Raw genomic sequence first — 18,281 nt, forward strand, 5'->3', positions numbered from 1 at the left:
TATTGTCTGCCAGTCTTTAATGTCCACAATTCTGTTTTTAAACAAATGGATACAATTTTTTTTTTAAGTCGGAGAGCAGTATGATAAAGTTAATACAATTTTTTGCACTGTTAAACTTAGCTGAAAATCCCGATTTACTATACTTTCACAGAAGCTAATGTGATGGCTAAGCGGTGCATGCTCTGAATGAGTACAAACATTTACTACAGGGATTATTCCAGCAAAATGGTGATAACCCAACCTCAGAATTTGGTGGAGGGCACAGTACATTTAAGGTGTCCCTCAAGTCTTTCATATTTTGTTGAGAAATTAGCTGTAGAGTCTCACTGGAAACACATTCACCATCTGTAGGAGAGTAGGGTCTGCTTCTTATGGTTACTCCCACTTTTTGCTGCTGTATCACTGTTATTTTACTTTAGTCTGGCTGGGGCCCTGCTATTCAGGACCCCAGCCTAGCTGCTTCCTCTCCAAATTGATTCCTAGTACCTTAGGTACACAACAGATTGGATTCTGGGGTTCCCTTTTAAGTCCCTAGTATATGGTATACTAAGTACCCAGGCCATAGGTATCCCAGAGACCTACCACGGGCTGAAGCATGCATTATGCCACCCCTGGGAAGTCCTCCAAAATAACACCACAGGTCTGCTACTGCAGCCTGGGTAAGGTGGTGCATGCACCCCTTATTGAGATATAGTTTCACTATATCTCACCTATCACTGCATATAGAAACCTATCAGTCACCCCTATGGCAGGCCTTATCAATCCTGAAGGCAGGGGGCTTGGTTTTGTGTGAGAGCGTGCCCATGCATGAGCAGAACCCCTCTGCAGCCTTCGGAATCTATTGTTCGGGGTTGTCTGTGATGCAGCCTGACCATATACTCTTAAGTGCATTATAACCAAACGGTAAATGCTAACTTTGGACTTGCTGCACGGAAACATGTCGTGCTTGGAATCATACCCCCACACCAGTAACTGGTGTGGGAGTATGATCCCACCCTTCTAGAGGGATACACATGACAGCAGCGGTATACCCGGTACCAGCTGAAGAGCCCTGGCATCACAAAGGGTCTGGCCTCCTGCTGTTGACCCAAACACCGGCAGGGGAGGCCTGGAAAATAGGTTTCCTGTCACCGGGAGGTGTTAACACATCCCAGACAGGCCTTAGTGGATTAGGGCTGGGTGGGAGTACTCCAGGAGCGCTTTGAAGTCCTGCACTGGGGGCACATTTGGTGTCCCTTTGCATAGTCCAGCTCAAACCGGTTGCAGGAGCTACCAGCCCCTGCTCTGGCACGAAACTTAGACAAAGGAAATGGGTGTAGCCACCCCTCTTTCCAAACCCTCCCATAGGCGGGTCCCCTGAGTTAGTCCAACCCCTTCCTTGGGTATAAAAGAAGGAACCTCTGTAACCAGAACTTTAGATATCCCTGGATGAAACTCTGAAACTGAATCCTGGAACTTCGACGATCTGTTAAACGCCAGATGACTGAAGAATCTCCTTTGGAGTAAAGGAGTTACTGCCCTGCTTAGCAGGCACCAAAGACGCATCTGTCCGGTCTGCATCTCCGAAGCTCCGAGTCCCCATCAAATCTGAGACCCGTAGCCCTCGTGGGTACCGTGGAACCGGAACCCCTGGACACTGTGCACATTTGCAAGTGCATCAGCTTCTCGACGTCTCCTGAGGCTGTGCCTTGGGTTACTTGTAGCCCAGACCCCGAGCAGAGAATCCACTGAAGATGGTCGGCCTAGTCACTTCGAGTGACCCGTGGGCCGCCATTTTGTGATTTGTGGTGGGGTCCCTGTGAAGGTAACTCTGACTTTCTTTGGGCTTCCCTGGTTGCTCTAGACGTGCCCTCACTCCTCCTCGCTGGGGGAGTCCCTCTGACCTTGCTGGTCCGCACCGAACCATCTTTTTCCTTTCTGCGTGGGTTGCTGTTGCCAAGGCTTGTGTCCAATCTGGGCACCGACGCTGCAGCATTCGACATCCTTCGTGGGACAGCTCGAATCCAGCTCCTGGTAGTCCTCGACGCCTCCTGGTCCTCGTGGCTGAAGAGTCGAGCTTCACCTGAAACACCAGACATCGGTGGGCATTAGTCTATCGTGCCCCTGGCAAGTGACCCAGACTCTGTCCCCTCTGCTTTCAGGTTCTTCGCATCTTCGATCCAGGCTTGGATCTCTTCGGACACTTCGCATGTTCCCGGCAGCAGCACTTCTTCGACAGCTTCCATTGAAAACGACGACGCGAACAGACACCATTTGACATCTATGCACCCGGCTTCCCTGGGTGAGGTAACTCGAGTACTCCAGTGCTCCTGTGGGTGTTGACCCTAGAACCGTCTAAGTACAAGAGGGTTTGGTCCTAGTCCATCTCGAAGTGTCCTTTATCTTTAACAATCTAACCACGGCTTTCCCCATAGAAGCTAACTGGAGCTCGAGGCTGTGTTCTCACACTGCACACGGACCCTGTGGGTCCCCTGTGTCACTACCTTGGGTAGTTCCTTGGGGTCCCAGCGAGTCTACAGGCTCTAGGCCTTGTGTCTAGTTAAGTTGTGGTTCTTATACCACAATTGTAGTATATGATTTGGTCCACCCCTAGGGCCTAACGTGTATTTGTGCTTCTTTACTGTCATATTTGAAGTGTAACTTATGTGCTTTTACCTCTAGACTCATAAAGAGACTAGGAGGGTGTGTTTAGGAATAAATACATGTATTTTATATATATACTTGGTGTGGTCTCCTTTCATTTAGCTACTCAAGAGAATATAGACTGGTAAAACAAGCTGCTTTACATTCCTTTAAGACTTAGCCTGAAGGCTGCTCTCCATAGCTACCACTAGGATAGCTTTCATTAAAGGTGGTCTTTAACCTATCATCAATAAGGGGTCATTTGGACTGGTGCAAGGGGCCCACTATAACCAGGCCAACTTCTCACACCGTCAGTGACCTAAAACCATTTTGTGCTCAGATGCCCTTTGTTGACAATTCTAAGGAAATGGTGTAGTGCTCCATTTCAGCACCAAGACACTTGGATTGGTGTATCTTGTAATCTGAAAGACAATTAGTTCTAGATTCCTTACCTGTAGAATTACCCCCAGGCGTCAGACTTGATCCAGGGAATTTTTCGTCAGCAGTACCCCTGCTCATCAAAAGGTGGCGTTGGTCGGCTCCACATTGGTTGTTGGCATCGTGGTCGCCGGGGTAGCTACTTACACAGCCCTCGTGTGCTGACGTCCGTTTTTTCATTTTCTGCACTAGCCAGCGCAGATCCGGAGAGAGCGGTACCTCCAGTCACTTTTTGGCTGACTTTTTGCCGACACTGTTTTTGAGTCTTCGACTCCTGGTGCACGTCAGGGATGCCTGGTTTCAAGGCTTGCAGTTCCTGCCAAAAACTGATATCTGTTACAGATCCGCACCGCATGTGCCTGTGGTGCCTGGAACGCAACCACGAACCCAAGTCATGTTCCGACTACCGAACCATGAATCCGAAATTTTTACGTGAGCTCTCCCGAAAACTTCTCGAGGCCCAGCAGTCTGCTCTGCACCGTTCAGGTCCCGGTCGCGTGGGAGGTCGAGGAGCCCCCACCACCATTCGTCTTCACACTCCTCGGGTAAGTCGGAGCACAAGAAGAAGTGAAAGAAGCATCGTCGCTCTTCGACTGATGTGACGAGGAATGCGGGTGGTGCCCCACACGTGGCTCCTCATACGAAGCTCGAAGGGTCTGCTCCGAGTTTCCCTCCCTTTCTGGGATCCGGAGCGACCCCTGTCCAGCTTTGAAGTTTTCACGAAGCGATGCATGCCATCTTTGGGCAGCCCAACTCCGCTGGCGCGCCTTCGGGCCCGCGACTTTGCTGGGGGCCCTGGGCTTTCGCCGGTGTCTTCGACCCCGGCACTGCAGGATCCCATTGGATCCACGCCTGGATCTGTATCGGCGCCAGTTGACCTCATAACACCTCCACCGGTGTCGATTCAACCAGCACCATGCCCGCAGCCGACGGTGGTTGTGTTTCCAGTCGGCGTCGACCCCAGCCTCCAACCAGACGTGGACACGGAGCCGTACCGACATCGACCGACGCCGGATCCGGCTCCAACAGGTACTTTTGTGCCCCTGTTCCACCCTGGTTATTTTTAGACCAGATTGGCCACCTGAGGAGGACTGGGAGGGGTCTGGAGACCCTTTAAGTGACCAGTTGGAGTATGATCCAGACTGGAGAGAGGAGTTGGGGGATGCCAGTGGTCTGGGTACCTCTCCAGACCTTGGCATGTTGTCTCTTCCTACCGTGGCTACGGAGGAGGGAGCTTCTTACGCAGTGGTGTTACGTAGGGCGGCCGAGGCTCTCAAGCTACCTACAGTGGCGTTCAGGACTAACCTCCTGACAGAGGTGCTTCAACCGGCAGTGAGCTCTTCAGAGCCCATGCTGCCGTTTAATGAAGCCCTCACTGACATCCTTTTGGGCACCTGGTTCAGGCCAAACACAGGGGCTCCTGTGGATAGGATGATTGCCTAACGCCACCGCCCGGCTCCGGGCGATCCCACTTTCCTCTGCCAACACTCCACCCCTGAGAGTTTGGTGGTCTAAGCCCCGACGTCCGAAGACGCATTCCCTAACGCTCAACCTGATAGGGAATCCAAAAACCTGGACCATCTTGGGAAGAAGAGGTTTTCTTTCTCCAGCTTGGGACTGTGGTTGGTAAACACTGCATGTCTGTTGGGCTGTTACAACCACTCTGTGTTGGAAACGGTAGCGCAGGTGCTGCCCCAGTGTCCGGAGGAGGCCGGGCCGTACTCTCCCGTGCAGTTGCAGAGGGGAGAGACGCAGCCAAGTTTATCATTCGATGTGGACTGGACACCGCTGACGTGCTAGGCAGGATGATTTCATCGTCCGTAGCCCTTCGATGCTACGCCTGGCTGAGGTCGACTGGTTTTTCTGAGGATGTCCAAGCTACCCTAATGGACATGCCCTTTGATTGCCTTCACCTGCTCCGCGACAAGGCAGACAACGCGCTAGAGCGCTTCAAGGAGACTCTGGCTATGGCCAAGTCCTTGGGCCTCTCCACCACCCGCCCTGCGCACCACGTTCCACTCCGAGCCACAGGCCGGTGCAAGCTGTTCAGCCCCTGGGCACTGGGGACCCACCGCCGTGGGACTGGGGTGCCGGCGAGCGGGCCAGTCCACCACCGCCCCTCTGCAGCAGCCTCCAAACCCTCCTAGTCGGACCTTTCAGGGCCACCAATCGCCAGTGGGCGGCAGGATTTGCCATAACCTCCCCCACTGGCACACCATGTCGGACTGGTGAGGTTTGCAGATGGTCCAAAGGGGCTACTCCCTCCCCTTCGAGAATACTCCTGCGTCCATGCCACCTCAGCACCATCGTATGTTGGAGTATCATCTGGCCCTTCTCCAACAGGAAGTTTTGGCTCTCTTGGCCAAGGTAGCCATCGAGCGAGTTCCTGCCCTAGAAGTAGGCCGTGGTTGCTATTCCTACTACTTGCTGGTGCCCAAAAAAGACAAAGGCGCCTGTGTCCTATCTTGGATCTCAGGAACGTCAACCGCTTCCTCCGGAGGGAGAAGTTCAAAATGTTGACGCTAGCTCAGGTCCTGTCTGCCCTAGACCCTGGAGACTGGATGGTAGCGTTGGACTTGCAGGACGCTTATTTCCCCGTCCTGCCAGCCCACCGGCGTTACTTCAGGTTCACGGTAGGCCACAAGCACTTTCAGTTTACCGTGCTCCTCTTTGGCCTTACCAGCACCCCTCGGGTGTTCACGAAGGTGATGGCCGTGGTCGCGGCTCATCTGCGCAGATCAGGGGTTCCAGTCTTCCCCTATCTCGATGACTGACTGTTAAAGGGGGACTCGCCCCAGACAGATGTCTCCCACCTCCAGACTACGGCGGACCTCCTGCACTCACTGGGGTTCACTATGAACATGCCGAAGTCACACCTGACTACCTCTCGGAAGCTCCTTTTCATCAGAGCGGTTCTGGACACGATGCAGTTTTGGGTTTATCCTCCCGAGCAGCCAGTCTGGGATTTTCGGGCTATGATTCCGATCTTTCGGCCTTTATCCCGGGTTTCCGTCACAATGACCCCGAGGCTGCTGGACCTCATGGCCTCCTGCATCCTGCTGGTAGATCATGCCAGGTGGCATATGCGGGCTCTGCAGTAGGACCTGAAGTTCCAGTGGGCACAGCATCGAAAGAATCTGTCTGATTGCGTTCAAATCTTGGAGGGCACTGCACGTCATTTGCAGTGGTGGCTAACGAACCAGGATTGGGTCAGCGGCAGACCCCTCTCCCTTCCCCAACCGGAGTAGACATTGGTGACAGATGCATCACTTCCAGGGTGGGGCGGCCACATGGGAGAGGCAGAGATCAGAGGCCTCTGGTGTCCGGCAGAGTCTGGGCTCCACATCAACCTTCTGGAGCTGCGGGCGATTCGTCTTGCACTGAAAGCATTCCTTCCCTCTATCCGGGGAAGAGCGGTGTAGGTGTTAACGGACAGCACCACAGCCATGTGGTACTGCATCAAACAGGGCGGGGTGGGGTCCCTATGTCAAGAGCCTTGTTGCCCTTGGACTTGGCTGGAACATCAGGGCATATACCTGGTGGTTCAACACCTGGCATGTTCACTGAACGCCAGGGCGGACGAACTCAGCCACAGGTGCATGATGGATCACGAATGGCGTCTTCACTCGGAGGTGGCGCAAGGTCTCTTTCAGCAGTGGGGTGAGCCTTGGTTAGATTTATTCGCCACCGAAGAGAACGCGCAATGTCAGCATTTCTGCGCGTTGGAATTTCCAATGCAGCACTCGTAAGGCGACGCTTTTCGTCGCAAGTGAAGTTTCTTCTATACACTTTTCCACCTATACCACTTCTGCCCAGAGTGCTGAAGATCAGGCACGCCCGTGCCCAAGTCATCCTTGTGGCTCCGGATTGGGTACGAAGAGTCTGGTATCCCGCGCTTACATATGGCCATCGATCCTCTGATCCGACTGCCTCTTCGGGAGGATCTTCTGTCGCAGCAGTGGGGCACGGTCCTCCACCCGAACCTTTCCAGTCTCCTTGCGTTCAGATTGAGAGGCGACAGTTGACAGCCTTCGACCTTCCTCCCGAAGTCTGTGATGTTAACTTAGCAGCCAGGCATCCCTCCACTAAGACTGTATACAGCTGCAGATGGAACAAATTGGTGGCATGGTGCACAGCAAAGGCTGGGGATCCCCTTTCTGCCCGTCTTTCTGAAGTTCTCGTGTTCCTCCTGTCTTTGGCCCAGCAGGGCTCTGCTCTGGGCACTCTGAAGGGCTACCTTTTAGCCATTTCAGCCTTTCTTAGGCTTCCTGATCAGCCTTCTCTTTTCATGTCCCCTGTTGTAAATCGCTTCCTTAAGGGCATTACTCATCTTTTTCCTCCTGTTCCCTTCGTAATGCCTCCGTGGGACTTGAACTCGGTTCTTATGTGCCTTATGTGCGCTCCCTTTGAGCCACTTTATAACTGTCCTCTCAGACTTCTTACTTTAAAGACTGTCTTTCTGGTTGCCATCACCTCTGCTCGCAGGGTGAGTGAGCAAAGCCTCCTTTTCTGGCTATTCATCTGGACAAGGTCGTCCTTAGAACCAGACCTTCCTTTCCTCCCAAGGTGTTTACTACTTTCCACATCGGTCAAACCATCACGTTACTCACCACCTTTCCGCCTCTGCATCCTTCTAAGGAGGAAGAGCGGCTCCACCGTCTGGATCCAAAACGTGCGCTTTCATTTTATTTGGATCGTACCAAGCAATTCCGGGTGGATGACCAGCTCTTTTTTGGCTACGTGGGTGCCAAAAAAGGTTGGGCCGTGCACAAACGGACCATCTCTAGGTGGGTCGTTTTGTGCATTAAAGCTTGCTACTCTTTGGCAAAGAAGGTGCCTCCAGTGGGACTGCGCGCTTATTCCACCAGGGTGACGGCAGCTACCACTGCTTTGGGATGGGGAGTCCCCCCTCAATGACCTTTATCAGGTAGCTACATGGGCACACGTTCACAAAACACTACTGCCTGGACAGCCAAGTCCGGAGAGACTGCTTCTTTGGCTGTTCTGTTCTCCAGGACTTTCTGGTTTGAACTTTGTTCGCAGACCCACCTCCGGGGTTGGTATTGGAGGGGTATCTATTCTACAGTTAAGGAATCTGTAACTAATTGCCTCTTTCAGATGAACCAAGTTACTTACCTTCGGTAACGATATATCTGTAAGAGACCTAGATTAATTATAGATTCCTAACAGCCCCACCCATCCTCCCCTTTCTGAGAACTGGTCAGGGAATCCCTTTTCATGGCTCTAGTTTTGTGCACCAGTGGTCAGTGTCTTGCATGGCTCTTCGCTTCTGGCGTGGAATGTTGTGTAAAAGAACTGACGTCAGCTTGCGAGGTCGGCGTCTAAGTAGCTACCGCGATGTCATCCCGGCGACCACGACGCCAACGACCAACGTGGAGCCGACCAACGCCACCTTTCGACGCGCAGGGATACTGCTGACGAAATATTCACCGGATCCAGTCTGACGCCTGGGGGTAATACTACAGGTAAGGAATCTATAACTAATCTATATCTTTTACAGATATATCGTTACCGTGGGTAAGTATCTTGTTCATTGAGTGGAAAAAAGCATGAGGCTGCCATCCGGGCATACAGTGGTTCCTGAAGAGTGCAAGGGCATGGTCAAGGCAGTCTCCACCATAGTCCCCACAGCCTGAGGGAGAGCCAATGTTAGTGACTTTGGAACCCCCACCAGACAGAACCTACGTGCCTAGAGATGGTGGGTAGAAAGATAGAGATGTCAGTGGCAACACAGTGGTCCAAAGCCAATTCCGAGGTGCTTCCAAACCAATATGGACACCAGCAGTGGGATGAAATTGAAGATCTGGTCAGAGCAATACCAAAAAAGGGCAAACTGTCGTTACAGAGGGAAAAAATATTGCGTACGGCTGTGAAGTTATCTTTGGGGGCAGCAGACCCTGCCAGCAGGCAGCTTGGAACAGGTATCCCCCTGAGAAGGCATGTGTGGCTGAGGGTGTCAGGGTTTGAACCTGAGGTTTAAGCGGCTTTGATCCATATGCCGTTCACCGGGGACACGCTTTATGGTAGCTCAGTGGATGAGGACCACAAGGGCATGAAAAAGGACAAAGATGGCAAAAGCAATGGGGTACTGCAATTCAAGGGAAGTCTCAGAGAACTCCATCAAGAAGACAGTCAACGGGGGAACCCAGTCAGCACCTTGACATCCTCCCATCATCAGTGCCTGAACATCAACAGGGGGATGCACCACTATGGCACTATCCAAGCATGCAGTATCAACCCTTTTGGAGGAAAGCAAGGGGAAGAGCATTGGCACCTGGGTGGGGGGGCGGGTGGGGGGGGGGGGGGGAGTGAGAGTGGGGGGCAGGATCCTCAAGCAAGTAACTCTGCAATAAGGATCCTTACACATGTAAAACCGGTTGGGGGGTGGGGATCAGGAGATTCTTCCCTCACTGGAACTCCTGCACCTCCGACAAGTGGAAGCTAAGCCTATTCCGTTGTGGATATTGCATTGTAGTTCTAAAACAGCCTTCAAAAATGAAACCATGTGCAAGGTCTCAAAGAACCGAAACGCCTCTGAGTAAGTCCGATTCGTTTCAAACACATGCAATAGAAAGAGTTCCAACAAATGAAAGGACAAGGGGTTTATTCTGTTTGTCTTGGTACCAAAACCAAAGGGCCCAAGACCCATCCTAGTACATCAGAACACAAAAATCAAGATGACCACTCTGCAAAAGGTCATACGTTGTCTGTAGAAAGGAGGATCCATGGCAACCAGACTCAGGGATGCGCACGATGCACATGAACTAAAAACACAAAAAATGTCTATGGGGTTCATAGCAGACAGCTTACACTACCAATACAAGGTCCTTCCATTCAGCATAAGGTCTGCACCAAGAGTGTTCAAACAGTACCTCACAGCAGTAGTAGAGCACCTGAGGAAAGGAGAACACATTTACCCAAATATTGACGACTGGCTACTAAAGGCAGGATCATTCAAAAGTTGTCAAGTTAACATAAAGACCACAATTCAAACCCTATATAACTAAGGGTTCCCAATAAACTAATAAAAATCAGCACTAACGTATCAAAAGGCAAAAAATATTTTTAGGTGCATGATTAGACTCCTTACAAGCAAAGGTTTTTCCTACTCCGAGAAGGATCGACTTACTAACAGAGCAGATGCACCTCTACTAGAAGGGGCGAACTCTGACTGTGAAGTTGGGCATGATAGCTTCCTGATTTCCCATCATTCCAAATGTGAGACTCCACATGAGACCAATTCAGGAATGGCTTCTGAGACATTCGTCTCAAGCAAATTGGTGTTGGGAAGAGCTACGGGTTGTAACGGAAAAAGTACGCAGGGTACTCCAGAACATCACAATGGGCAGACCTTTTCAGAACCCAAGTCCCTCTATCACGATCATGACGGATGCCTCACACCCGGCTGACTGGGAGGAGAACCTGAAGATAATGACCATGCACAGAGGATCCTACGAGCAACGCCTGACGCTATCTAGGTGGGACCAGGAACCAAATGCTCGACATAGAAATGAACACAAAAAAAAACCACGCACAAAGGAAGGACAAAGACCGCATTCAGAATTCAACCACGAGATGGTGAAATAATGCACTGCGTGTGACTCCAGAAACGTTTCAAGCTGCAAAACTACTCCTACTAGTAACCATTTCTTTCCTTCTCATCGTATCACCTGGACCCTTAAGTGGCTTGGGGAGGAGGAATGCTTGCCCTCTTCAAAAATTAACGTTGTCCCTGAGGGATGGTGTCCATGGGCCCTGTTTGTGGCTCGTGTAGGGCCACTGCATACATGCCTTCCACTTATTTTTTAATAGGCTGGAGGGGGCAATCTGCCTCATGGACTGCAAATGACCTCACATAATACATCACTCATGACATGTTTTGTGACCATTGATAACAGCCCTCCAATATCTGAAATGGAATCATTTGAGAACACTCTGCATGGCGGGGGCAGGAGTCAGTTACTTTAGGTAACTGGAACCAGTGAATTTTAGTGCTTTTGTTAGCTGAAAACTGTATGTTTTAATTGACATTTTCACTTAAATGTCCCTTTTTGTTTTATCGTGTGTGTGTGTGTGTGTGTGTGTGTGTGTGTGTGTGTGTGTGTGTATTTATATATATATATGTGTGTGTGTGTATATCTAATAAAATGTGCATGCTTTGGGTCTGCCCTCTTCTGACATTAGTGAGTGTCATTTACACTCTGCCTCCACCCATGATGACGTACAGCACTAGGCAGTGGGGTCAGCCCACTTCAGCCACTGACACTAATGCCCTGAGAGTCGTGGCATGTGCCTGATCGCATGGGACATCTACCACAAAATCTGCGTCTTTCAGTGTTTGTTTTCCATTTTCTCCTTATGTATTGGTCTTCTGTTTTTATTTTCATGGGGCGGGGGAGCTGCGATGTTGTCTGCTTCCCAAACCTTCTGCTCAACCACTGCCTCTAAACTAGGTGACCATCATAGAATGGTATTGCCCACTGTGTATCATTGTTTTTGCATTTTAGACTAGCCAAGACATTGCTCCGAAGCTCAGCGACCATGCTGGAACTTTAAAGCAGTGAACACTGGGTTCAATACTATTCCAAGATTGCCATCTGCAGCTATGTTCAGTTTTATTTTTATTACCTACATTTGCTGGCTATGTTGTGACAGCCTCGTTTTCTCTCTACTTTTATTATTTTAATGAATCCTGCATATGTTGTGTGTGTTTTTTACAGCTGTATTACTGGTAAATACAAAAGTACACTGTCGGTGGATGAATGGGCATGTGTGGAAGGATGGGTGACAGGGTGCATGTATAATGTCCTGGTGAATACCTAAACCCATAAGTGATTGAAGAGGCACTTTTGTTTGAGCCAGGCATTGCAAATAATTTTTTAGTCAAACTTATTAGAGTGCAAAAGGTTTACTTGCAGTTGGCTTATAAAAAGACCAAGTGATGACTGCCACCACTAAACATGGTATCTTTATTCGATCATTTCCAAAAATGAAGATCTTATTTATGGAAATGTGTCTCTGGACTAGCCATAGGCAGGGATATTCATTGCGAATTCAAGGTTCTCTGTGATGAATTGGGATTGCAAATTTCCATTTTCCTGTTACATTTGAGGTCTTTTTTTCTAACTAGAACTATTCTTTCCCCAGTAGTGACTTGTTAACATCTGAAACAAACAGCCCCCAAGCGAGCCCCACCAAAAACAAGCACCCCGAAGAGGACCCTGTGGAGGCAGAGGGCCATGAAGTCAAAAGGCTGAAATTTGATCAGGAGGACGACGATGAGGATGACGAGGACCATGAGGCTGCCAGCCCACCGTCAGCCAGCGAGGCTTCTGAAATGGCAGAAGAGGCGGAGCCGTCTTCAAATAGTCCAGAAAAAGAAGATGAAATCAGCTGCACAAGATCGAGCAGTGACGAGGATGAAGGTCTTTACAGCTTGATAAATTTAAGTATTGGGCATGGGTTAGTGTACAGTCTAGCCTCTAAAATTGGTACAGTTGCTTTTCATTGCTGAAATACACGTCAGACCGATCCTCAGGATGGTAACCACAGAATAGTGTGTGCGCATGTGTAAAGATAGTTTGAGAACAGCTTATCAGGTGTCGTCTTAGTTTCAATTAGTCTACAACAACCATTGCAACTTCAGTTCTGCCAGTGTCTTTGTGTGCCAGACTTCCTTCATTATATTAGGGACGTTTCTTTGTGTAGGTTACACACCAAAATATAGTGCTTCCATTCAAACAGTAATTACATTCAGTCAAGTTTGTACTGAAAAAAACTGTGTTTTTCGATTTACCCCTCATTCTTTGAGCCAGACTATATGCAACTCATGAAGTCAGATCAGTGTGTGAACGGTCAAAGCGCAAACCAGTGACACATTTTTGGACACACCTCAAATTAGGAAACCGAAAAGGAGAGGATTTGAAATGGTGTGTATCAGTCTAACTTTGCCTGCTGCATCATGTCAGTGTGTATACCAAACTCCCTTAGTGGGCTGAAGACTCGTTACATGTTCAGTAACTTCCAGCTCAACCACTTCAAAGTTCTTTCCCAGCCTCACTCTTAAATGTGTAGCTAGAAGACCCAGATATGTGATGATGCATGTGGGAAGACACCACTTTGTTCATGGTTTTTTATCTGAGTAATTTGATTTATGGCTGTCCATAGCCGCATGTTTAGCACTCCAACCTGAACAGGAAATCTCTAGTGAGTGAGGTATTTTGATAGTCTTAATCAAAAGTGGTCATTGCTCATGGTGATGAATATAGTGGGGATAAGTGAGATGGCCAAGGGTGGGTCAGTGAACATGTCTGAAGCACCTGCTATGTACTTCTTGAGTAGTTCACTCAACTACAAAAAATCCTTTTCCAAAATGCGATTTTGGGCCCTAGCTCGGCTTTTCAGTATGGTTACAGGTCTCATTTTGCTTCATGAAAGCAACTCATTTGCCAGTTCAAAGAATCTTTTTCCAGTGTCTTGTTGCAACCTGTCTGGCTCTGATTGAGACATTCGAGACTCTGGCATTGTATCTATTTAGGGTTCAGCTGTTGATTGAGCTCTTTGTACAGACGAACCGCTGCACGTTCTCTGACTGTCGCAAGTTTGTTTGAATAGCCGCTAATTTCTGAATCCTATTGTTTTTGTTCAATTCTGGTCTCACTTAACTGTCTTCCTTTCTGTGATGTCATGGACGTGGCCTTCTCTAGGACTCTGAAGAAGGGTTGGGTGTAGTTATGGTTCCAGATGACTCTTCTGCGCCAGTGCTTGATGCTTGCTTGGAACTGTAGTATGGTCGGAAGAGATCCATCCCTGTTTATGAAAAAGAAAAAGAAAATCCTTGAAATGCCAACTTGTTGTTTAGAAGAGATGTTTAATCCCCCGGCTGAAGTGTTTACGCTCTCCCTCCTGTTCTCCCTTGAGGGCCCCTTCTGCTGTTTTCTGCTGATGCAGATATTGCGGGATGTAACTTTCAGATGTAGATTAACACCAGGTTTCTAAGTAATGAACTCCCAGATTCCCAATAGATGTTTCGTCCTGCTGAGGCAAGCCATTTTACTGCTGTGGTTTTCCTGCTGATTAACTTGTACTGGGGTCTGTGTGTGTTTCTCTGCCTTTTTGCTCATGGCTAAAGACCATTTCAATCTCTCCCGAGTGCCCTCTCAGTTGCCCCTCTGTCTTGGGGCTAGCTCTGTTTACCCCTCTGGCTAGACCCCATGTTCTTTCGACCTCTTCAAGGCTGCCTTGAATGGCTTTTGGCTGAGCAGTTGAGATAGCCCAGCTTGTGTTTGAAGAGTTAGCTAGTCGTTTTCTTTGGGAGCATTGACGTTCCTTAGGGGGCAGAGAAAAGCTCTTTTGATTGCCGTTGCTTGTTCCACTGCTGTCGCTGGTCTTGTTATTCCCACACCATGTGAAGTTAGATACCTTGTTGGAATTGTGCAGTTGATATTGGATAATGAAAGGTGCCTATCTGATGTGAGCTCTGCCCTCTTGGGAACCCTGAAAGCTGAGACCCCAAATTCAGAGGCTTCCAACTATTTGGCGTTTGAGTCTTTTTTGTTTGATTAACTAGGTTGTGAATTGATGGTGCTTAGTGACTTGCAACTAATGATGCAAGTCCGCATCAGTGATGGGTCGACCTAGTTCCCGTGAGAAGCATTTATTCCTTGGAAAGGCTTGATATTGTTGGCTGTTAATAAAACATCAACAAAATATCTGATCATTGCTCCCTAAAATCTGCTTTAAAGTCTTCATGTTCCTCACATCACAAGAATCCAAACCATCCCTGATTTCTTCTCTGTCCAGTTTGTGCTGTCCGAAGCCTGTCACTACCTACGGTGGTCCTAGAGTGGGCAAACAGCAATTTAAGGCATTTTGAGAGCTTTGTTTTGTGTGTATGCCGCAGTGAATAATCATACTTGCCAAGGCAGCGTTTCTGGCCTTTCAGTGGCACCTGATGCTGAATGTGATCTGTAAGGAGGTCTTGTGGCGGAGGTCTCGTGGCCGACACCTCATGTTTTGTGCAGTTCTTATGCCTTTGGCTTTCTCCAGCTGGGTCAGTGTGGACAGATCTTTGGTACTGATGGAGCATCAAGATTAGTAGGCTTATGCGAATCCAAGGAAAGGAATGTGGGTGTAGGTACAGTCTGTTTACCGCTGCAAGTCTCCCACAGTCTTGTGTTTCCAGACTCCGCCTATTGTGCGTGCTTGGTAGGTTTGTGCTCTCGTACAAACCGATCCAAGAAGTGAGCTTAGCATAGGTGGCAGTTTAGACAGAACCATGCAGAGTAATGGATGGTGATCTGTTACCAATGGTCTCCTTCGAATCTTATTATTTTTATGCTTTGCTTAAGGGATGTGACCTACTGTACCAGGAAGACACTCAGGTTCAAGGGAAGGGGAATGTGGGGGCTTAAAATATAGTCCTGCACTTGAGAAGGTGTAATTTTACAGCAATCTAAGGACGTAATCCTTCAGGTGTTTAAGAGCCAGTGAAAATGGTAAATGTATTAATCTAAGCTGACTGAGGTGTTCTGAGCAATTTGGTTGGCACTATTCCAAACCCTCATTTTGCTTTTTTTATTCCTTTTAATTTTTTCCCAGAATCTTACATGACCTCAACAGAAGCTACCCCTGACACCAGTGACCAGGACAAAGATGCAAATGATCTTGTCTCAGTGAGTGAAGAAACGTGCGAGGAGAATGAGATGGAGGAATCAGACCAGTCTGAAGCAAAGAAAGATGTACATTCGACAAACTCAGACGACCCAGCATTGACCGTTAGCACTGCTAGCGAGTGCACCGGAACTGAAGAACTTGCAGCCTTCGCTAGCGAAGCTTCTGACGTTCCGCCGGAGTCTATGGAAAACAGCGAAGATGCTTCCGAGGTCGCGGAAGAACCTATGGAACAAGACTAGCCCATTTAAGTACCTTTCCATGCAGTATTTTCCATATGACTCTGGTTTTACACTGTATAAATTTTGTATGTAATAAAGTGGACCTTTAGTTTTACAAAAGAAAAGCAGGTTGTAAAATAAACAAAATAAAAACCTGACTGAGCCTTACCTGATGAGAACTGTGAACCTATCCTGCTCCAGGTCTGCTCCAGTCCTGCTTACCGCTGAAACTCCAGTCTCTTCAAATCAGTGGTCTGTGTATAGATTTTTTTTTAATTTAGAAAAAACGTTTTTAAACTGGAAGGTTATTAAAACTTTTTGGAAATGATCACATTTAATGTTTTTATGCGATGTGAGTGTCTTGCTTCTGGCAGCTAAGGAAGCAAGTTTCATTTTCTGGTCCTAGTTTCTGCATTCAACATGTGAGCTGCCGGGTTTGTTGCTTGGTCTCCAGATAGCATCATCCATTTGTATACTACCAATTTTCAGTTTCATAATTACCATGTATGTACCTTCACACTGATCTAAAAATGTCTATTTTTCTGGTTCTATGAGATATGATCTGGCATCTTTCCACTTGAAAGTGGTCTAATCTTCTCCTCTTGCATGTGATGTTAAACTTTCCATTTGTCGGTGGATACCTTAAGATCTTGTGAAACCCAATGGAGTCAAAATTTGTTTCAGTAGTCGTTTAAACACATTCCAAGGAAACTTACACAACTGATAACCTTTTCGTAACCACTTGTTAGGTGCCTGCACCCAAAGGTTTCCATGTATTTCCGAGTGCGTTTTTGCGTTGAAAATGGCGTATTCCAAGCACTTGCTTGAATTTTTCTACGATGAATACTTGGAAACTTTCGTACCTCTCTTCATATTTGGGAGGGGACCCGTCTCTTTACAAGCTTTACAGATCATTGAAAAGACTGAATGCCTCACCGTTATTTATACAGTTTGCAATTACCACTGCACTGAAACGTTAATATTACCTTGGATATGTACCAGAACTTTTGAAGGTGCATCACCATAACTTAAGTGAAATTTTGAAGTGAAGTACATATTTTTTTTTTTTTTTAAGGGCAGCTGGTGTTAACTTTTTCAGACCAACACAAGCACAAATACAGCTCTTAAGGTTATATTTTCCAATATTAAAACTCAAATTCTGCAGTCGTTAATACACAATTGCTGACTGCCAAATTTATACCAGTTTCTTGATTTATTTTTTTGTTTTTTTTATTTTAATTTTTATAATTGGAGTTTAAAAAGTTCTGTAAAGTAGATTTTGTAGCTTAAGAGTGCTCACCAGTGAATCAATATGTAATTTGTGTGTACGCGTATGTCCGGGCTTTCAGAGCAGTATTCATATGAAGCAATAAATATTCACTCTACAATATCACAGATTTTTATTAAAATATTACATCAAACGTTGCCCCCTTTTTTGAAAGTTACATTTTACATACGTGAAGTTTAAAATGAGGTTGTAGCTTTTTACTTTTAATTTATGTCTCTATACTTTTTGAGAACTTAAACATTTTAGTTTTCTTAGTAAATACTTGAGAAAATGAGCCCAGGTTGCGCGGTGTTGAACTTTCTACTGTCCGCTATATCCAGCTTGAAATGGGCAGCTAATGTATTCAGGGAGATGCTTCCATTACATATGAAGACTGACCCTCCTTGAACAGAAGGAATATTTAATATTCAATATTGCAAACTGTTCTCTATTTAGTTTTACATAAGTCGACACTGCAAATATGTATCAAAAGAGAAAACTATAGATGTATGGATTAGGAAATTGTTTAAAATTCTTTTGGGAATCTAGGGCATTTAAATATTGTTTTCCTTTTGGAAGTAATTTGCCAATGAGAAAAAATGAAACCTTTTTTCTTAATTTTCAGAAGCTGGCTCCTTCGGAATGTATGAGTTATTTGTGAATTACTGTCAATAAACCCATTCTTTTTGCACCTTTTGATTTTTGTTGTTGATGTAGCCGCTTCACAGCATGTGCGAGCAGTGGTTTCCAGTGCTTCCACTGCACGTGCATGGGTTTGTGGTAGGTCCTGCCACATGTGGTCACTGGTTGAATCTCTCGATGGACTCTAACTTTAACCTGCCAGACCTAATGATCTTACTGCCTTGTGCTGCAGCTCACTTGGCCCCCAGCTGCTGCTGACTCCTTAAGCCTGTTCAGGAATCCGTAGCACAGGGGCTTATTAAAAGGCTCTCCTAAGTGACACCTGACAGACATAGCTCTGTGAAGCAGATGCGAATATCCTTTCTGATACTGTATGTATTTATGTACAAGTTTTTTTA

The 18,281-nt window shown here is 47.4% G+C and overlaps 1 protein-coding gene across 2 annotated transcripts in view; it reads left to right on the forward strand.

Annotated features, from left to right (window-relative positions):
• Positions 1–17,932, forward strand: part of PPP4R2 (protein phosphatase 4 regulatory subunit 2) — a 188,357-nt gene extending 170,425 nt beyond the window's left edge. The window contains exons 8-9 of one of the 2 annotated variants that reach the window (XM_085624236.1): positions 12,229–12,506; positions 15,682–17,932. In XM_085624236.1, coding sequence (XP_085480362.1) covers positions 12,229–12,506; positions 15,682–15,995 — 592 coding nt within the window. In that variant the 3' untranslated portion in view covers positions 15,996–17,932. The remainder of the gene's footprint in view (positions 1–12,228; positions 12,507–15,681) is intronic. The other variant, XM_085624237.1, reaches the window with a different exon arrangement.
• Positions 17,933–18,281: the final 349 nt, after the last annotated feature.

The sequence above is a fragment of the Triturus cristatus genome, chromosome 9 (assembly GCF_964204655.1).
Source record: "Triturus cristatus chromosome 9, aTriCri1.1, whole genome shotgun sequence".
In the NCBI taxonomy this organism is placed as follows: Eukaryota; Metazoa; Chordata; class Amphibia; order Caudata; family Salamandridae; genus Triturus; species Triturus cristatus.